This window comes from Rhinopithecus bieti, unplaced genomic scaffold (assembly GCF_001698545.2).
Source record: "Rhinopithecus bieti isolate Rb0 unplaced genomic scaffold, ASM169854v2 scaffold_2723, whole genome shotgun sequence".
Lineage (NCBI taxonomy): Eukaryota > Metazoa > Chordata > Mammalia > Primates > Cercopithecidae > Rhinopithecus > Rhinopithecus bieti.
The window spans coordinates 3,448,824-3,470,860 of NW_016804119.1; the positions used below are offsets into that span (position 1 = coordinate 3,448,824).

General features: G+C 42.6%; 2 protein-coding genes across 3 annotated transcripts in view; one reads left to right on the plus strand and one right to left on the minus strand.

The window, feature by feature from the left end:
• Window positions 1-665: 665 nt before the first annotated feature.
• On the minus strand, window positions 666-17,172 carry ZNF613 (zinc finger protein 613). Of its 2 annotated transcripts, XM_017864969.1 has the most exons (5): window positions 17,140-17,172; window positions 8,474-8,681; window positions 6,074-6,200; window positions 5,701-5,793; window positions 666-2,301 (listed from the first exon to the last, which is right to left on the minus strand). In XM_017864969.1, exons 2-5 carry the CDS (start codon window positions 8,486-8,488, stop codon window positions 752-754), a joined length of 1,785 nt encoding a protein of 594 aa, XP_017720458.1. In that variant the 5' UTR covers window positions 8,489-8,681; window positions 17,140-17,172; the 3' UTR covers window positions 666-751. The 2 variants fall into 2 exon arrangements, with proteins under 2 accessions (XP_017720458.1, XP_017720447.1); XM_017864958.1 differs by lacking the exon at window positions 17,140-17,172 and having other exon boundaries at window positions 8,474-9,769.
• Window positions 17,173-17,287: 115 nt separating this feature from the next.
• Window positions 17,288-22,037, plus strand: part of ZNF649 (zinc finger protein 649) — a 40,005-nt gene continuing 35,255 nt past the window's right edge. Inside the window, exon 1 of the mRNA XM_017865017.1 lies at window positions 17,288-18,277. The gene's annotated coding sequence lies outside the window, so the exon portion shown is untranslated. The remainder of the gene's footprint in view (window positions 18,278-22,037) is intronic.

Below are 22,037 nucleotides of genomic sequence, written 5' to 3' on the forward strand. Positions count from 1 at the left end.
ATAGAAGACTCATATCAAAAAAGAGGGAAGAGGTACATTGTGTTACAAATTTAACCAATGATGTGTAACACTGACAACCCCTTTTAATTAGTAATTGACATATCAACTAGTGATTCAAGGTACATTGTCCTAAAATACACATCCTGTATATTATCTGCTGTATAATGATGTTAGATTTGTGATCAAAATCTCTAAAACATTCCTTTTCACAGGACTTATTTGCTCATGTGTTCTTTCATATTTTGCTGAAGATGTTCTAGTTACTATTTTCATAGTTTTATTTCTATGATTTCCTCTGAGGATAAGGCAGAATGTACCACTAGCAACCCTGCCACATTCACAGCCTTCAAAGGTCTTCCAACAGTTTCTCTCCTGTGAAAACCCCCGATACCTACTAGGGTATTATTTCTGAACAAGGACTTTTCCATGATCATTATATTTCTGCCAACTATAAGCTCACTGATGATGTGACCTATGGTCACTGATGAGAGGATCTATCTTCCCATAAAAGACTTTCCCAGTCTCTGCTTCATACTATTTTTCTCTGAGTATATGCTTGTCAACCATAAGGTTTTACTCAAGGGTTTTCCACCTTGAATGTATCAGTTTGCTCCTGTGTGTTTTTTGTGACATAGATGTAATTGATCACTGAAAGCACTACCACATTCATTGCATTCATAAGATTTTTATTCTGTGCAAATTCTACTATCTGCTGAGACTGAACTTCTGGCAACAGGCTGGCTCACAATGGCTACTTTGCTATCTGCTTGGAACTGTTAGTTAACGAAGTCTGAGCTGCCACAGAAGGCATCTGCACAGTCACCATGTTAACAGAGTCTTTATCCTGTATGAGATCACTTGTATGTGATAAGCTATGACTCTCTGAGAAAGGATTTTCCAATTTGACTGAACCTACACGTTTCTCTCTTGCATGCAGCATTCCCTTATGATAAACAAGGCATGACAAGTGGGAGAAAGCTTTCCCACAATCAGAGCATCCATAGGGTCTCTCCCCTGTATGAGTCCTCCGATGTCTGTTGAGACATGATTTATCTCTGAAAGCTTTCCCACAGTCGCTGCATGTATAGGGTTTTTCTCCTGTGTGAATTCTCTGGTGGTTAATGAGACCCGACTTGTGTGAACAGGATTTTCCACACTCAGTACATACAAAGGGTGTCTTTCCTGTGTGAAATCTCTGATGGGATATTAAGCATGTCTTCTGGCTGAAGCCTTTCCCACATTCATTGCATACATAGGGTTTCTCTCCAGTGTGAGTACGTCGATGAATAAGGAGATTACCCTTTTGGATGAAGCCTTTTCCACATTCATTGCATATATAGGGTTTTTCTCCAGTATGAATTCGCTGATGTACAATGAGATTTCCCTTCTGAGTGAAGCCTTTTCCACAATCACTGCATATATATGACTTCTCTCCTGTGTGAGCTTTCTGATGCACATTCAGCTGTGATTTCCAGTGGAATGCTTTGTCACATTCAGTGCATTCATAGGGTTTCTCTCCTGTATGAGTTCTCTGGTGTTGAGTGAGCCTGGACTTTTTGGAGAAGGTTTTCCCACACAGGCTGCATCCATGTGGTTTCTCTCCTGTATGAACTCTCTGATGATTAATGAGCCAAGACTTCTTGATGAAGCCTTTTCCACAATCACTGCATATATATGATTTCTCTCCTGTATGAATTTTCTGGTGCACATTGAACTGTGATTTCCAGCGGAATGCTTTGTCACATTCAGTGCATTCATAGGGTTTCTCTCCTGTGTGATTTCTCTGGTGTTCATTGAGCCTATACTTTCTGGAGAAGGCTTTCCCACATATACTGCATCCATGAGGTTTCTCTCCAGTGTGAACTCTCTGATGATAGATGAGGCGAGACTTCTTGAGGAAAGCCTTCCCGCACTCAGTGCATACATGGGGCTTATCTATCTTTTGAGTTTGCTGATGCTTAATGAATTGTGAATTTGTATTTGTAGAATTTCCACCTTCGGGGAAGTTCATTTCATTATGAAATTGTTCATGCTTGGCATGAAGGAAGGATTTCCCATCTCCATTAACCCCCACAGACTTCTTGATTTCATACCTTTTGTTCTGGTTGATTAAACTTAAATTTGATTTCAGTATTTTCCCATGTAAGTCAAATGTATCATGATTTTGCCTTAAAGGAAAATCACTTTTCCTCTGATGAATGATGTTTCCAAAGGCATTATGTTTATGGCATTGTTCCACTCTCTTCAGACATCTTTGGTTTTGTGAGTGCATCTGTAGACGATTGTCAACTTTCTTGATTTCTAGGAAAGAAGAGAATAATAAATCTTTGTGTGAGCATGGAATAGAACTGTTTCACAAATAGCTTTGTACAGGCTGGCTCTACTGACCACACTATTTCCATGGTTTAAAAAACTCCAAGTAGATATGCCTATTGTCACTTGGATAAGAATAAACCATTATAATTTAAACAAAGAAAACAAAAAATAAAAGCAGTCAGTGTATAAACAAGGTAAATTTCTCAGGAAATGGCAAGTTAATTCCTGCTCACACTCATGCCAGAAACCTTACTATCATCTTTCATTTGTATGTTTGTCTCACACCCTTTGTCTACTTCAATAGGAAATTCCGTATGTCCTCCTTTATAAATATATAGTAATCCCTCATCTATGGGCAATATGTTCCAAGACCCCCCCACCATGGATGCCTGAAACTTTGAATCATACTAAACCCTATATCCGTTATGTTTTTTCCTATACAGTGCATATACACCTATAATAAAGTTTATAAACTAGGCACAGCAAGAGATTAACAATAACAAATCATGAAATAGAAGAATTATAATAATAGGCCAGCATCACACTCTTGAGCATTGGAGACATTATCAAGTAAAACAAGGGTTACTTGAACACAAGCACTGTGATACCTTGACAGTTGATCTGATAACCAAGATGGCTACTAAGCGACACAGGTGGGTAGGGTACACAGCATGGATATGCTGGACAAAAAAATGATTCCTGTTCTAGGATGGAGCAGGATGGTGCAAGATTTCATGCTCCTTGGAATGGTGAGCAATGTAATTAAGAATTGTTTATTTCTGGAATTTCCCATTTAACATTTCCAGGCCATAGTTGACTGCAGGTAACTGAAACTGTAGAAAGAGAAACTGCGGATAACAGGGGACTCCTGTATTCTGCAACTAACTAACACTCACCGCCACCCCCCCCCACCACCTAGGTGGAAGAGAATCACTCTGTCTGGTACTATAGCAATAGCCTCCCAAGTGAACTTCAGGTTTCAACCTCTGCCTTCTCCTGTATACTTTCTACAAAGTAGTGATCCTTTTAAATATAAATGACATCATGTCACTCTTCTACTCAAAACTCCCTCATGTTTCCTCATCTCATAATTTTTCTAAAAAAGTCATGGCCGGATGTGGTGGCTCATGCCTGTAATCCCAGCACTTTGGGAGGCCGGGGCATGCAGATCAGAAGGTCAGGAGATCAAGACCATCCTGGCCAACATGGTGAAACCCCGTCTCTACTAAAAATACAAAAATTAGCTGGGCGTGGTGGCATGCAACTGTAGTTTCAGCTACTCGGGAGGCTGAGGCAGGAGAATTGCTTGAATCAGGTTGAATCACGGAGGCAGAGGTTACAATGAGCCGAGATCATGCCACTGCACTCTAGCCTGGTGACAGAAAGACTCTGTCTCAAAAAAAAAAAAAAAAAAAATCAAGTCATTAAAATGTCCTTGAAAGGTCATAGACCTGTCTACCCCAAACTCCAGATCCCATCACACTGTCCTTACCTCCATATTATCTCCAACCACTGCCCGTCTTGTTCACTCCTCTGTATTCACACAGGCTTCCTTAAAGTTCCTCAAACGCACACCTGCCTTAGGCCTTTGGACCTGCTATTTTATCTACTTGGAAGGTAATTCACCTGAGGGATGTACTCACATCTCTCATACAGCTGCTCAAAGGCATCTCACCAAAGACCCATTCCCACTCCCGGCATCCCTCATTATGCTTTGTTATTGATCTTCCCAGCATTTTTCACCACAAGACATTTATCCATTTTGATTAATTTTGTGCCTCTTCCTTTTAGCATGTAATCTCCAAGAAGAATTTTGTTGATGTTCACAGCTGTCAGGGCCCGTATGTAACAGGCTATCAAAAAATATTTAAGGCAATGAAACAAGGAAAGTATGGGACACACTGGGGAGACTACTTCAAATGTAGTGCTTTAAATATAGTTGGCTTTGAATTTAGGAAAAGGAAAAGGAAAGCAAACTCTGTGTAGGCAAGATGATACCATATCATGGAGATTCAACTAGAATATCACTTGACAGATGAGAAATTTCCATCTTATATGACTGCTATGATTCACTGGGACTCAATGCCATCAGACTATGGTAAGAACAGAAAAGCTTTAAGGGAATAAGCCCAGCAAAATAATTTAAGAGAAACTAAATAATGGGCAGAATTAATGATTCCAAAAGTAAATTGAAGCAAAGCAGGCATGAGGTTTAGTAATCTGGTTTGGGTTGGAAAGAGAATGAGAATTCTTCAAAAATCAATGGAAAGAACAAGGACTTTAAATACGGGAGCTGAGGAGGCAGGGAAGTTTCAAGGTAACCCTATGGTGGCCAGGTTGACTCAAGGAGTTGACATGCAAGTGGGTAAAAAATATGGTACAAACATGTAAGTTAGGAAATATTAAGGGAGACGTCAATCTGAGAGTCTCCATAGAGAACAAGAACTTAAGTCATCAGAATGAAGGAAACTTTTAAAGGATATGAGAACAGAGCAAAATAAATGGAAAACAGAACCTCTGGAGGACCTCAGAGTGGGAGAAAAAACAGAAGCTAAGGAAGCAAATACATGCAAAGCAACAGACCAAGTTACTAAGGGGCACAGAGTCCAAGATAGTGTGGGAAGACCTTAGGAAAAAAAATCAACATTATCTAAAGGGGCAGAAAGGTATAGTGGCCAGGAAAGAGTGCTGATATCCAAGATCACTCTTTGGAGACAGACATGGAAGGAGGAATTTCATAGCAAGAGAAGCAGAATGAACAGGTAGAGATGCTCTGATGGGGGAACAAGAAATGATGAGATTTGAGAATCCTAAAAAGGAAGAAACATTGAGAAAAACAAATCAAACCTAGATTAAATGAAGACTGATGAGGCTGGGTGTGGTGGCTCACACCTATAATCCCAGCACTTCAGGAGGCCGAAGCGGGTGGATCACCAGAGGTCAGGAGTTTGAGATCATCCTGGTCAACTTGGTGAAACCCCATCTCCACTGAAAATACAAAAAAACTTAGCTGGGTATAGTGGTGGGTGCCTGTTATCCCAGCTACTGGGGAGACTGAGGCAGGAGAATTGCTTCAACTGGGAGGCAGAGGATGCAGTGAGCCGAGATTGCACCACTGGGCTCCAGCCTGGGTGACAGAGTAAGACTCCATCTCAAAAAATAAAATAAAATAAATAAAAAATAAACAGTGATGAAATCCAAGAGGAGATAAAGAGGTAGATGTTCCTCTAAACACCTGAAGGAGAAAGAGCTTTTGTGTCGGGAGAGGGATACACGGAGGCCCTGTCCACATAGCCTCAGATGCCCTGACAGCTCAGACACTGCTGAACAACTATCATGTGACTTGCTAGCCACCCTCCTTGCTGGCTCCCACCCTGAACTCACCTGGACAGATTTGGCTGTGGATTTCATTTTCTACTGTCCATGGTTCTCCTTGTTCCAACTTGGAGAGTGCATCTGGCTTGCTGGCTTGATACCCTGTTCATAGGAAATGATAGACAACTTAGGCTCACTGAATTAAGCTATGGTCTATCAACATGGGACCATGTTCTGTTTTAGGAACTATGTAATTTATGTGTCTGCAAAGCAAAGGGATTTCCCCTGTGAAGGGGGCACATTATACTCTTTTATCTGGGGCTACGGAGAGGACAGATCTACCACTTGAGAGTACCACAGGCCCTCCATAGCTTTTGAAAGCTGAGAGAACAAAGGCCTTTGACTGGGTACTCTCTGAGTGACACAGGGCAGCTGTCCTCACCCACTGACACCAGGTTGCTATAGTTCTCCAACATCACGTCTCGGTACAGGTCCTTCTGAGCAGGGCCAAGGAACTGCCACTCCTCCCAGGTGAACTCCACAGCCACGTCCTCCAGGGTCAGTGATTCCTGTAATAAGAGAGTCCTGCTTAATATGAAGTATTTCTCTTTTTTATATGGAAGCAATGTGAAGGACATTGTCCGGCTCATTTTCACCAAATAGTCTGCATCTATATATCTAGGTACTGTTGATTTTTTAAAAAATACATTGTCACAGAGGCAAAATCCATCTCCAAAGTCTATCTATATTCAAAATCTATCTCTAGCAAAATATTCTGTGGTTGTATAATTATCTATCATTTAACAAATCAGAAGTTTCTATAAGAACCAATCATTTAATCCTCTTGCTAATCCTTTTTTTTTTTGAGCACATATTTGCTAGACACTAAATATATTTTAGCGATATCAGGATGAATAAAGCATACTCCTTTATTCACCATGAATCTTCAATGAATCTTCATGTGCACTATCAGAATCAACCAGGAAGAAACCCCAAACGCTGCAAGATATTACATAATAAATAAGTGTATTTTATATGTTAGGAGGAGTAAAAGAATCTTTCCAAAACATGTCCAAAGAACAAGGGACAATTAAGTATTATTACCCCCTACTGCTAAACGTGACTGGCTTAAAAAATAAATAAATAGGCCGGGCGCGGTGGCTCACGCCTGTAATCCCAGCACCTTGGGAGGCCTAGGTGGGCAGATCACCTGAGGTCAGCAGTTCGAGACCAGCTTGCCCAAAATGGCAAAACCCCATCTTTACTAAAAATACAAAAATTAGCCAGGCATGGTGGCGCATGCCTGTAATCCCAGCTACTTGGAAGACTGAGGCAGGAGAATCACTTGAACCCAGGAGGCAAAGGTTGCAGTAAGCCGAGATCATGCCACTGTACTCCAGCCTGGGTGACACAGCGAGACTCCATCTCAAAATAAATAAATAAATAAAAATAAAATAAATAAATAATAAAAAAATAAAAAATATTATTCAAAAACCATACACACATATGGTTTTGAAGTATTTATATTTACATTATCAGGCATGTAAGCAGCCTAACTGAAGAGATAGTCAATGAACTGGTAAGTAGATCTGAAAAAACTACCAAAAATGCAACAAAAGGGCAGAATAATGCAATATATAAAAGACAGATTAATAAACACAGAGGATAGGTAAGGTCTAGCATGTACCAATTTAGTTTGAAAGAGCAAATACAAGATTTAATTCTGACATCAACTCCTGGAAGACCCATAGGTTAAGGTTTCAAGACCAACCTTACTTCAGACACCAGTCACAAGTGTGAGGTCCCCAGGTTACAAAGACTTTTGTCCCTTGGCTACAAATGTGGGGATTTCTGCAACCCACCCTGAGGTTCAATAATCTACTAGAACAACTCACAGAACTCAGGAAAGCACTTTACTATTACTGGTTTATTTACAACCCAGGAACAACCCAATGGAAAAGCTGCACAGGGCATGGTATGGTGGTGTATGGGCATAAATTTCCAGGCTCTCTCTGCATGCACAAACCTCCCAGCACCTCAATGTGTTCACCAACCCAGCTCTCCAAACCCCACTGTTTATGAGTTTTTATGTTACACAGGCATGGTTGAATAAATCATTGGCCACTGGTGACTGAACTCAATCTCCAGCCTCTCTCTACTCCCTGGAGATTAGGGGTAGGACTGAAAGTTCCAAGCTTCTAATGAAGGCTTGGTCTTTCTGGCAACCAGTCTCCATATTGAAGCTACCTAGGGGTCCACTGAGAGTAGTCTCACTAGAAAAAAAGAGCACCAGGCATAGTGGCTCACAGCTGTAGTCCTAGAACTTTGGGAAGCCAAGGGAGACAGATTTCTTCAGCTCGGGAGTTAGAGACCAGTCTGTGCAACATGGTGAAACTCCATCTCTACAAAAGAAATACAAAAAATTAGCTGGGCCTGGTGGCACACACTCCCAGCTAGTTGGGAGGGTGAGATGGGATGATTGCTTGAGCCCAGGAGGCCGAGGCTGCAGTGAGCCGAGATTGCACCACTGCACTCCAGCTGGGTGACAAAGTGAGACCCTGTCTCAAAAAAAAAGACCCTTATCATTCAGGAAATTCCAAGGGTTTTAGAAGCTCTATGCCAGGAACTGCAGACAAAGACCAAATATCTTTCTATGATACCACATGTGAACAATATAGTCCCGATCCTACTTTGCCTCAATGTTGAAATTAAAATCTAAATTTACTGATGCACAAATCCTAGTTTACCAATTTATACTTTTTCACTTAATTCAATTGACTTTTAAAGTCTTCCAGAAATCAATCATGTGATGAAGGAAAGAATAAAACAAACCAAAAGTCACCTGGGACTTGATCATTTTCTTCTGTTACTGGGAAATAGCCAGTAAGTAGGATGCTGTGTCTGTAGTCTCTCCTTGAGCTGCCCTCAATTTCTGGCTAGAAATCTTGGTCTCTGGTGAATTATATCCCTGCAAAAGATGGTATCCAGGTCCTGGAACCTCCTCCTCACCTCACTTGAAGTGTCTTGCCCCTGGAGTCAGGAACTGCGGGCTGAAGAGTAAATTTATTTGAGTGTACATTCCCTGCAGGCCCAGGTGCTGTCACTGCTGCTGTGTACTCACCTTAATGCAAGGCCATCTCTAACTGTCCCTTTATTTGGGGCCCCAGAAGTTTTTACCCACCCTGGGGCAACAACAAATCCTGGGGCAACAAAATATAACATTCTATATGTATGACCAATACATTTACAAACTGTCTTTCTTCTGTGACATGGAAGTGGGGTGACTGTGAGAGGAGAGTTGGGAAAGGAGAACCAGCGCCAACATGATGCTGCAACACGAAGAGACTTCTTAGATCAGGTTTTAGAAAAAGGACAGAGAAGGTGAGGATTTGGATATTTATTTCTTTAAAACCACATGTCCACATGCCTGGTCCAAAGTCATCATACACCTCACATGTAGGCATGCCTCAGTTTGAAGACAAATGTACTAAGCCAAGCAGAGGCACTGTCTTATTTGATTTCTCATTACTACCTACTGCGTTATATCCTTATAAGGTATCAATCATTATTTTCCACTCCAATATTGACCTAAGGCTTACAGAGAAAGCATCATTACCAAACAGGACATGTTCACAAATCATCATCATATGAAAGAAACAACAAAGAAAAGTATATTTAAAAAATTAAAAAACATAAAACAAGACTATATATTAATTTTGGATATGTACACATTTAATAAAACATGCATTATATGAAATTAGTTCAAGAGAATAGTTATCCCTAGGGATGGAGGAGAGGAAAGGGGGTGGATTAGAGGATATCACTGAAGGTGCACTTGCATCAGCTTATTTCTTTTCTAAAAGTACCAACAACAGAAAAAACAAAATCAAGTATACTGTGGAGGAAAATCTCATTGAGTAAAAATGGCAGAGTAAGTAGGTCCAAGGGTCTGTCCCTCTACATAAAAATCAAAAACTCAAGTAAAAAAAACTATCAAAAAATCAAGTAAAACAATAAAAAATGAAACAAAACTTGGTCAGGACTCTGAAAAATAGTCAAAGGTTTACAACAACAGAGTAAATGTTGAATAAAAAAAAAGGCAACTGGCTGGGCACGGTGGCTTATGCCTCCCTATAATCCCAGCACTTTGGGAGGCGGAGGCAGGAGGATCACTTGAGCCCAGGAGTTTGAGTCTGCGGTGAGCCATGATCTCATCACTGTACTCCACCCTGGGTGACAGAGTGAGACCCTGTCTCAAAAATAAAAATAAAAAATTGATTGTTGTCTTTTCTAACTACCTGAAGGACCTACGCAACAGGCCCCTTCCTGTTTTGGAACTCACTCAGGGAGGAAAAGTAATGGGCATTTCTCAAAAACTTTGTGAAGCAGAACAACAACCTTCAGCTGCCTGGGGCAAAAGATTACACTTGAGCCATAGAGGAAAGGTTGAGAGAAAAAGTTAGGAGGAAAGTGTCTTGGGGAAATCATGCCATTCAAAAGCACTCGTATAGACTGAGGAATTTATAAAGCCACATGCATGCACAGGGGAGGATGTTGGCTGAGAAAAGACCTGAGAAGACTCTAAACATTCCTTCTGGCTGATGTCTACAGGTTCAGTGCAAGCAGGAAGTGAAGGGTAAGGCAGGTTTATAGATGCCCTGGCTAATCATTAAAGGAGTAGCCCAGCACACAATCCACAACCACAAAAATATTCTACTAAGTGAAAATGTCAGACACTCAGGTGCAGGAGCTCACATCTGTAATCCTAGCACTTTGGGAGGCCAAGGCAGGCAGATTGCTTTGAGCTCAAGAGTTCAAGACCAGCCTGGGCAACATGAAGAAACTCCATCTCTACAAAAAGTTTAAAAATTAGCCAGGCATGGTGGTGTGCGCCTATAATCCCAGCTATTAGGGTGGCTGAGGCATGAGAATTGCTTGAGCCCAGGAGGCAGAGGTTGCAGTGAGCCAAGAGTGCACCACTGCACTCCAGCCTGGGCAACAGAGTGAGACCCTGTCTCAAAAAAAAAAAAGAAAATATCAGACACTAAATGTCACATTATATGATTTCATTTATATAAAATACCCAGATCAGGTAAATGCATAGAGACAGAAAGCACACTGGCCAGGTGCGGTGGCTCATGCCTGTAATCCCAGGACTTTGGGAGGCCGAGGCGGGCAGATCATCTGAGATCAGGAGTTCGAGACCAGCCCGACCAACATAGAGAAACCCAGTCTCTATTAAAAATACAAAATTAGCTGGGTGTGGTGGCGCATGCCTGTAATCCTAGCTGAGGCAGGAGAATTGCTTGAACCCGGGAGGCAGAGGCTGCGGTGAGGTGAGATCAAGCCATTGCACTTCAGCCAGGGCAACAAGAGTGAAACTCTGTCTCAAAAAAAAAAAAAAAATGTTGGGAGCTGAAAAGGCCAAAGGGATGGTGATCAACTCAGCATTCCACTGGAGGCTACATGATCAAACAGCGAACTGTTCATCATAAGTACAGAATGTGGGCAAACTTGCTTCTGTACCTGTCCCAGAAAGTTTGCTGAGGGCCATCACTCCCTGGCGCCAGGCTCCTTGAGGCTATCTACGGGGACATCTAGAGCCTATTGTTAAAGGAATGCAGTCTCACAAGCCTGCTGTGAACCAAAGGGCCCGACTGACAATTACTCAACAATCACCTGCCTCTCCCCCAACCCCCCGCCCCCTGCTTCTCTCTATCTCTTTTGCCTAATAAATACAGAGGGCTGCATAAAGCTCAGGGCCCTTGTCCACTAGAGGCAAGGTGCCCCGACCCCTTCTTCCAAATATACTCTTTTGTCTTTGTCTTTTATTCTAGCGTTTGCCCCGCTTTGTTCAGTCCACCAGGGATTGTGGTCGGTTACAAGTGGCGCTCCGAACAGCGACAGAATCAGGCGCTCTACAAAAAGAGACAGAAAGCACATGGGTGGTTTCCAGGGTCTACTGGAGGGGAGAATGTGAAGTGACTGCAAGTGGTAGTTGTACAACACTGTGAATGTACTAAGAGCCACTGCACTGTTGCCTTTAAAATGATTAATTTTATGTCTTGTGAATTTTACCTCAATTCAAAGAATTAAATACATCCTATAAAAGTTCTATGAATGAAGAAAAAAAGTTCTATGAAACTATAAAAGCACACTCTAGAGTGAAGAGCAGTATCAAAGATGTACAGGATCACTATCACTATTTTAACTATTCTGGAAATGCTACCCAATTAGTTCGATAAAGAATCAAGTATAAATCATCAATATTAAAGAAGAGGAAACAAATTATATGACTAAGCAAGAGTGACAGTTTTATAGATTCAATTGAACATATATAAAAAATAAGTTTTTATTCAGATTGATGATTTCATATCTAAAAGTTGCAAGCATTCCAAAATAGACATACTTCTTTTTTTTTTTTTGAGACGGAGTCTCACTGTGTCGCCCGGGCTGGAGTGCAGTGGCCGGATCTCAGCTCACTGCAAGCTCCGCCTCCCGGATTCACGCCATTCTCCTGCCTCAGCCTCCCCAGTAGCTGGGACTACAGGCGCCTGCCACCTCACCCGGCTAGTTTTTTGTATTTTTTAGTAGAGACGGGGTTTCACCGTGTTAGCCAGGATGGTCTCGATCTCCTGACCTTGTGATCCGCCCGTCTCGGCCTCCCAAAGTGCTGGGATTACAGGCTTGAGCCACCGCGCCCGGCCAGACATACTTCTTTATCAGTATTAAGTGACTAAACAATTTTGGAAATAACACTTTGCATTGAATATTTTCATTGGAGATATTACTAGAACCCAAAACCCACCTTGGGAATTTTTGCAAAGGATATAGTAACACATGCATGCAAAGTTGATCTAAAGGATTCAGGTCTATTAACAGAGGATTAATTGGCTGATTAGAAGTACACACATCCAGTGAAATGGAGCTATCTAGCTATTAAAAATACTAACAATTCTATATTTAGTAAAAATACAGGTACCTCAGTTACGTATATCATAAGTATATGAAAAGTGGCTCAACATATGTGGGGAAAGTCAGCCTGTTACTGTGTTTATATAGAAAGAAGTAAATTTAAGAGACTCCATTTGGCTCTGTATTGAGATACGTTAATCTGTGACCCTACCCCAACTTGTCCTGCAAGAGACATCGCTGTGGATGATTAATGGATTTAAAGATTTTGGGCTGTAAAGGATATGCGCTTTGTAAACAAATCCTAAGGACTGCTGGTGTTAAAGGCATCACCATTCCTCTTAAATTCAGTAAAAGAAAAACATCTGTCTCCTGCAAACCATGCCCTGGGGAAATGGAACATCTCCGTTATCTGTATGTCTTACTGCTGATTACCCTTATCTTGAGCAATAAATAGAGGGAACTCAGGGATGCCGGTGCCGTTGTGGGTCCTCTGAAGCACAGCCCGTCCCGGGCACCCCGCTTTTCTTTCTCTATACTTGTCTCTGGTATTATTCCTTTTTCTCAGTCTCTCGTTCCCACCTAAGCGAGAAAGCACCCACCGGGTGAGGGCAGGCCACCAACTTCAAACATAAGTTCCATAAAAGCAAATCGCTGGCGGGCGCTGGTGGTAGCCTGATCCCAGCAACTTGGGAGGCCGAGACGGTGGATCACGAGGTCAGGAGTCGAGACCAATCCTGGCTAACACGGTGAAACCCCGTCTCTACTAAAAGTACAAAACAGCCGGGCGAAGTGGCGGGCCCTGTAGTCCCAGCTACTCGGAGGCTGAGGCAGGGAATGGCGTAAACCCGGAGCCCGGAGCTTGCAGTGAGCTGAGAGCCGGCCACTGCACTCCAGCCCCGGCGACAGAGGAGACTCGCCTCAAAAAAAAAAAAAAAAAAAAAAAAATGCAAATCGAAAACCTTAATCAGACACCATCAACACCCATTAGAATGCCTGTAATAAAAAACCAAAAATAACAAGGTGTGGCGGGTAATATCGTGGCAATGGAAACCCTCAAATAGGCTGGTGAAATAAGCACCAGCAAAAATGGTGCAGCCACCTTTGGAAAATCTGGTAGTTTCAAATGGGTTATAACCACACCATATGACCCAGCAACTCCATTTCTACAGCTTAATATACAGAAATAAAAACAATAAAAGCTTGCACACAAATGTTTAAGCACATTATTTATAATAGCCAAAAAGGGAAATAATCCAAAAGCCCAATCCACTGAATGGAAAAAAGGTAAAATACCAGGGTGGCTAATACATACCATGAAAAATAACTTAATCCTGGCAATTAAAAAATGAAGTACAGATACATTGCCCCTCCAAACACAGACAAACCTAAAAAACATTTAATTACTATGTTAGCCCGCCACAGTGCCCCTCACACCTGGTAAATTCTCCCCAGCACTTTGGGAAAAAGCTGAGGCCCGGGCCACGGAATCCAACCTGAAAGTCGGGAGTTGGAGAACCACTGAAACCCCAACAATGGTTGATAACTCTGTCTTTAAACCTATATACCAAATGCCCTGTGTTGTGGCCAATGCCCCTGTTTTATCCCAGCCCACCCTTGGAGGGGCTGAAAGCAGGAGAATCACTTTTGAAAATGGAAAAGGGGGGAAAGGGTTTGCAGTGAGGCGAGAATCGCGCCACTGCCAACCCAGCCTGGGTTGACAAGAAACTGCCGTAAAAAAGAAAAAAAGCCGCGGCGGTCGGCCAAGCCGTAATCCAGCACTTGGGAAGCCGAGAGGGCGGATCCACGAGGTTCCAGGAAGACGAGACACCGCTAACAGTTGAAAACCCCGTCTACTAAAAAACAAAACTAGCCGGGGCGAAGGTGTGGCGCCTGTAGTCCCAGCTTACCCGGGAGGCGACCAGGAAGAATGGCGTTGACCGAAGGCGGAGCCTGCAGTTTGAAGCTAGATCCCCGGCCACTTGCAAACCCAGCCCGGGCGAACAAGAAGCGAGACCCTCTCAAAAAAAAAAAAAAAAAAAAAAAAAAAAAAAAAAAGAAAAAAAAAATATGCTTATTGAAAGACACACAAAAGACCAATACAATGTGCAAGTTACATAAAATGAAATAAATAAATTAGAAGAAAAACAGAAAGGTCAAAAGCAAATTCTATTAGAGACCGAAAGTAAGATTTTCAGTGAGTAACTAGTGGTAGGCATAGGGAGTTTGAAAACAAAAAGGGTACGGGCTCTTAAGTGGACGAAAAAGTTCTAAAATTGAACTTTTGGTGAATGGCTGCTACAAGTGAAACGCACTGAAAATTTATACAGTAATGTTGACTAATAGACCGTAATGGGAAAAAGCTTCAGAAAACTTATATGATAAACCACTAAATATTAGGGGCAAATTGATGAATGTCCTTGCAAAACTTACTGGAAATCCCCAAAAACAAGCAATATTTTACAAGATGATAAAATGTGGCCGGTTGGAGTGGCAACACTGAGAACCCAGCACTTTAGGAAAAAAGCAAAGAGAGAGGAATCACGGAGGTCAAGGATTCAAGATCAGTCCGGACAACAAAGTGAGATGCCATCTCTTACAAAAATGAAAAAAGATGGAATTAAGATGAAGTTAAAAGAGAATAGCAGATAGACATAAAAAGAAACCACAACAAATGAAATGAAAAAACCAGTGGTAAGGCATACCAGGTATTCAACTGTAAATTCCCTAATCCGTGTGTATATGGTTTGAAAAGTTTTTGTAACCTGGAGAACAGGGAACTGTTTCAGTATGGTGGAACCAAAACAAGTAAAATTTTATAAACCTAATGCTCTTCAGATGTAAGAATTAATTGAAAGGAAACCAGAAAGGTCAAGAAAAAAAAAACAACCATTTACAACGCAAAAAATTAAAACGCAAGTTTGCTGAATAGGGTCAGGAGACACACGTTTTGGGTTAAACACAGAACAACAAACGGTTTTCTTTTAAAAAATGATAAGTGGGCCGGGCCGGTGCTCAAGCCCGTCCATCCCAGCACTTTGGAGGCCGAGACGGCGGACATGAAAGGTTCAGGGGAGATCGAGAACCATCCTGGCTAATAGTGAAACCCCGTCTCTAACTTTAAAATACAAAAATAGCCGGGCGACGGCGGGCGCTTGTAAATCCCAGCTAACCGGAGGCTGAGACAGGAGAATGCGGAAACCCGAGGCGGAGGCTACAAGTGATGAGATCCGGCCACTGCACCCAGCCTGGGTGACAGAGAGAGAACCAGTCTCAAAAACAAAAAAAAAAAAAAAAAAAAAAAAAAAAAAAATAATGAAATTTTAAGCCTTTAAATCTATAAATATATCCACATACTTAGTGATTCAAGTTGCAATGGTGCAGTTTTGCTTCTTGATGGTATACTATTACAGAAATCTTAAAAAAATTTTTTAAACAAAAATATGTATGTTTACTATAAGAACGTTTATAATGTAACATTAAATAAGGAAAATTATACCAATGTTTCAGTAGTTTATCTGAATTGTGAAAATCAAGCATAGAAAACTGAAATTGAAATATACAAAAATCTTATCAAAAGTCATTACTGGGGAACACATTTTGGGATAAGAGAGATGTTGTTTTACTTGTGTCAGAACCTGAAAGAAAATATTTATGTGTGTATACATACATTCACACAGTAAACTTGAGGAAGAAGGATGAAAATCTTTGTCTTTAATAGAAACCTTATCATTTTCTTCTTGTGTTTTTTCCTTTCTCTTTTCTTTTTCTTTCTTTTTTTTTTTTTTTTTCTGTTGAGACAGGGCCTCACTCTGTTGCCCAGGCTGGAGTGCAGTGGCTCAATCATAGTTCACTGCAGCCTAGACCTCCCCAGGGTCAGGTGATCCTCCCACCTCAGCCTGCGAGTAGCTGGGACTACAGGCATGTGTCATCACACCCAGTTAATTTTTGTATTTTTTGGAGAGACAGGCTGTGTTGTTCAGGCTGGTCTCCAACTCCTAGGCTCAAGCAATCCGCCCACTTTGGCCTCCCAAATGCTGGGAATACAGGTGTGAGCTACCGCGCCAGATTTGATTAATCTTTGATCTTCCCCAAGGTTTCCTATTTACCAGGATGAGAGGAAGGAGAGATGTGAGAAGTCAAATGAGGTCTGTAAACCAGTCCTTGCAGAGAAACTTAAAAGGGACTGAGAGGGAATGTACCGTTGGACTTCAACACACACACCAATCGGGATGTCCCGGCTGCCAAGGTTTCAGCCTTCACAAGTGTCTCCACGACTGTCACATCTAGACCTCCCTAACACTGGTCACACCCCCTAAGATTAATCCCAAAACCTGGACCACACACCCAGGTTCACATGCACCCGGGCTCCTCCTCACTGAGTCACATTAAATCCTGATTACAGTCTGGAGCAAAGGCTCACGCCTGTAATCCCAGCACTTTGGGAGGCCAAGGTGAGAGGATCGTTTGAGGCCAGGAGTTGGAGACCAGCCTGGGCAACATAGTGAGACCCCCATCTCTGCAATAAGTAAATAGATAGATAGATAGATAGATAGATAGATAGATAGATAGATAGATAGGCGTGGTGGCGCTCACCTGTAGTCCAAACTACTCGCGAAAGCTGAGGTGGGAAGATCACCTGAGGCCCGGGAGATGGAGGCTGCAGTGAGCCACGATTGCGCCACTGCACTCAAGCCTGTGTGACAGAGCGAGACCCTGTCTCAAAAATAAAAAAATAAAATCCCGAATCCGCGGCAGACACCGTTTTCCTTGACAAAAACCACTCCTCACGCCAGTCCTCAACCACCGAGCCCTACAGAATGACCCGCAAAGGCACCAAACCCTGATCACGGACTTCCAAGCGTTGCTCTCGACAGACTGACCACTGACCACTGGGATCCCTCAGGGCTGAATCCCGAGACGCCCCAACCCCAATATCCCGACTCCCACTTGCTCCAGCTTCCCCCACAAACTCCACGACTCCGCACTAAACGGACGCCCACAGACACCCTCCTCCCCTCATCCTGACGGACGGACCCACACACAGACCTGACTTTCCGGGGAACCCACCGACGCTTCCCAGAACCTGCACTTTTCCTGAATTCTTCCACTTGTGGACCCTCCCACAGCCTCCAAGCCGGCCTACGGCGGCCGACGAAGGTCTGAAGTTTCAGGTGTACGGAGCACCGGCGACTGGGAGGTAGTAAGTTCGCGTCCTCTCGTCACGGATGCTGAAGGCGGCCATCTTTGAATCCTGCATGTACCGTAGGTAAAGTGGATCTTTTCTGCCCAAGTATGCAGGGATGGCTCGGACCGTGAAGAACCCCATATTTTGGCACCTAAATCCTGCGCTCATTTCTTTTCGGAGGCTCGCGCTTAGCCAAGACAAACACAGGATGGGCTACGTGCACCTTAGCGGGCTGGGGAGAAAAGTCATCCGCTTTGCACAAAGAATGACGGGAATGACACAATGGGCGCGGCCATCTTAGAAGTTAGGTGTCCGTACAAGTGAAAACGCTGTCGCCGCTGAGGAAAAAGAGCAATCGCACCCTGAGTCATATACCGCGAAAACGCTTCTAACTACGTGGGCAAGAGGAAGATTTTGAGGACAAAAGGGTGTGGAGAAGCAACTGAGGTACGAGGATATTGTTCACCCCGTCAACGGAAAGTGAAAAAACAGCGACCAGCGGGAACCTTATTTACGTTCGAGGGGCATAGTCACCGCCCAGTGCAGGTAAGGAGAGCAGCCAGGAGCCAACAGGAAAAGGGAATCCAATGTGGGAGGCGGGAATTTTTCTTAAGAGAGGAGAAGGGCTTCCCTCTGCTGGAGGTGGAGTCAATCTTAAGGTCGGGGCTTTCCGAGAACCAAGTGCCTAAAATCCTCTAAGGAATAAATAAGACGACTCTGGGAGAATGAAAAGTTGTGCAAGCGCGCACGTGTAGTCCTAGCTACTGGGGAAACCGAGGCAGGAAGATCGCTTGAGCCCACTAGTTCCAGGCTGCAGTGAGCTATGATCGCACCTATCAATAGCCACTGCACCACGCAGCCTTGGCAACCCCTTCTTGAGGAAAAAAAGAAAAAAGAAAAAAAAAGTTGTGCAAGAAAAGAAATCATAGAATACTGCCTGACTGACCTATAAATATTATTTACATAGTCATCATAACCTAAATTCTAATTCTGATCCAACCTAAATTAAGACAATTCCATTGGAAGAATGAGAAGGAAATTCCTACGTGTAGTGGAGTGTTTATATTTCTAACAGAGTTTTCATGTGTCCTTCATGATAAATCTATAGAAAATGCCCCAAAATGCAAACTCCATTTCAGAAACATACCATGTTACTTAAAATATCGAATCTGTGAAGAGTAAAAAGCTTTACAGAACTGTATGACTCCTTAGGAGAATTGCAAAATAAAAGCAAGAATTTTATGACTCAGGAATTCCACTCCTAAATATTTATTCAACAGTAATGAAACTATATGTCCTCACAAAGTCTCACAAGAATGTTCTTGGCCCTTTTATGCATAAAACCCTGAACAGGAAACAGTCCAAGTGTCCATCAGTAGATGAATGTATAAGCAAACTGTAATGTAATCATACCCTGGAATACTACTCAACAGTAATAAAAGAACAAATCACAGATGTATGCACCAATATAGATAAATGTCAACAACCTTATGAAGCCAGCCCCTCTACACCTATGGGTATTTCTTGTCAGGTGGGACGAGAGACTGAGAAAAGAAATAGGACACAGAGAAAGTATAAAGAAAGAACAGTGGGCGCAGGGGACTGGCACTCAGCATATGGAGGACCCGCGCCTGCACTGGTCTCTGAGTTTCCTCAGTATTTATTGATCACTATCTTTACCATCTCGGTGAAGGGGATGTGGCAGGACTATAGGGTAATGGTGGGGAGAGGGTCAGCAGGAAAACATGTGAGCAAAGGACTCTGTGTCATAAATAAGCTTAAGGAAAGGTGCTGTGCCTTGGTATGTACGTAGGCCAGACTTATGTTTGACTTCACACAAGCATCTCAGTGTAGTAAAGAGCAGTATTGTCACCAGCATGTCTCATCTCCAGCCATAAGGCGGTTTTCTCCTATCTCAGTAAATAGACCGTATGATCCGGTTTTACACCGAGACATTCTATTCCATTCTATTCCTCCCAGATGAGCAGGAGACAGATGCCTTCCTCTTATCTCAACTGCAAAGAGGCCTTCCTCTTTCACTCATCCTTCTCAGCACAGACCCTTTATGGGTGTCAGGCTGGGGGGCGGTCAGGTCTTTCCCTTCCCAAGAGGCCATATCTCAGGCTGTCTCAGTGGGGAGAAACCTTGGACAATATCCAGGCTTTCTTGGGCAGAGGTCCCTGCAGCCTTCCGCAGTGCATTGTGTCCCTGGGTACTCGAGACTGGAGAATGGTGATGACTTTTACCAAGCATATTGCCTGCAAACACATTTTTAACAAAGCACATCCTGCACAGCCCTAAATCCATTAAACTTTGAGTCAACACAGCACGTTTCTGCGAGCACAGTGTTGCGGCTAGGGTTACAGATTAACAGCATCTCAAGGCAGAAGAATTTTTCTTAGTACAGAATGGAGTTTCTTATGTCTACTTCTTTCTACATAGACACAGTAACAGTCTGATCTCTCTTTCTTTCCCCCACACCTTATTCTGAGAGAAAGAAGCCAGGCAGAAAGAGAGAAGAGAGAACATGTTATATGATTCCATTTACATGGAATAACAAGTGTAGTGAGGATATGGAAGAACTGGAACCTTCACATACTGCTGGTGGGAAATGTAAAATGGTGCAGCCACTTTGGAAAATAGGCAGTTCCTCAAATGGTTAAACATACTGACCATATGATCTGACAGTTTCACTCCCAGGTTTATATCCAAGAGAAATAAAAACATGTCCATATAAAAATTTGTGCATGAATGTTTATAGCAGCATTATTTATAATAGCCTGAAGTGAAAACAACTCAATTATTCATCATCTGATGAAGGGAAAAATAAATTGTAGTATTGTGGGGAAAAGAAAGAGGGATCAGACTGTTACTGGGTCTATGTAGAAAGAAGTAGACATAAGAGACTCCATTTTGTTCTGTAATAGGAGAAATTCTTCTGCCTTGAGATGCTGTTAATCTGTAACCCTAGCCCCAACGCTGTGCTTGCAGAGACATGTGCTGTGTTGACTCAAGGTTTAACGGATTTAGGGCTATGCAGGATGTGCTTTGTTAAAAAAGTGCTTGAAGGCAGTATGCTTGGTAAAAGGCCATTTGCTAATCTCTAGTACCCAGGGACACAAAACACTGTGGAAGGCCACAGGGACCTCTGCCTAGGAAAGCCAGGTATTGTCCAAGGTTTCTCCCCATGTGATAGTCTGAAATATGGCCTCTTGGGAAGGGAAAGACCTGACCGTCCCCTAGCCTGACACCCATAAAGGGTTTGTGCTTAGGAGGATTAGTAAAAGAGGAAGGCCTCTTTGCAGTTGAGCTAGAGGAAGGCATATGTCTTCTGCTCGTCCCTGGGCAATGGAATGTGTCTGTGTAAAACCTGATTTTATGTTCTATTTACTGAGATAGGAGAAAACCGCCCTAGGGCTGGAGGTGAGATGTGGTAGTGGCAATGCTGCTGTTTAATGCATAGAAATGTTTGTGGAGATGTTTGTCTACATATACATCAAGGTACAGCACCTTTCCTTAAACTTATTTATGACACAGATCTTTGTTCACATGTTTTCCTGCTGACCCTCTCCCCACTATTACTCTATTGTCCTGCCACATCCCCCTCTCCGAGATGGTAGAGATAATGATCAATAAATACTGAAGGAACTGAGAGAGCTGTGCCCACATGGGTCCTCCATATGCTGAGCGCTGGTCCCCCGGGCCCACTTTCCTTTCTCTGTACTTTGTCTCCCTGTCTCTTTCTTTTCTCAAGTCTCTTGTTCTACCTGACGAAAAACACCCACAGGTGTGGAGGGGCAGGCCAACCCTTCAACTATAGCCATACATTAGAATATTATGCAGATATAAAAAGGAATGAAGTGCTGAAACTTGCTAAAACATAAATGAACCTTGAAAACGTCCTAAAGGAAGAAGCCAGTCACCAAAGACTTAAGATTATATGATTGCATTTATATGAAAAGTCCATATAGATAAATCTAGAGGTGGGGGGAATGGCAGAATTAACAGGTGTTAATATTCACAGTATGAATAAGAAAAAGATAACCAATATAAAGTTGCAAAAAATACTGAAGTAAATAAACAAGCAACTTATAAAACATGAAATGAAACTAAGGTAAGATTTTTATTCATGAAGGGGCCGCCCCCACACCTGTGGGCGTTTCTCATCAGGTGGGATGAGAGACTGAGAAAATAAATACGACACAGAGACAAAGTGTAGAGAAAAGAAAAGTGGGCCCAGGGGACCGGCGCTCTGCATACGGAGGACCCACGCCGCCGGCACTGGTCTCTGAGTTCCCTCAGTGTT

What these genes read in the sequence shown, in the direction of transcription:
- ZNF613 (XM_017864969.1), bottom strand. An exon ending in TAGCAACCTGGTGTCAGTGG is followed by an intron (nt 5,794 to 6,073) that starts GTGAGGACAGCT and finishes TCCTATGAACAG; the next exon opens with GGTATCAAGCCAGCAAGCCA. An exon ending in CCACAGCCAAATCTGTCCAG is followed by an intron (nt 2,302 to 5,700) that starts GTGAGTTCAGGG and finishes CTTCTTTCCTAG; the next exon opens with AAATCAAGAAAGTTGACAAT.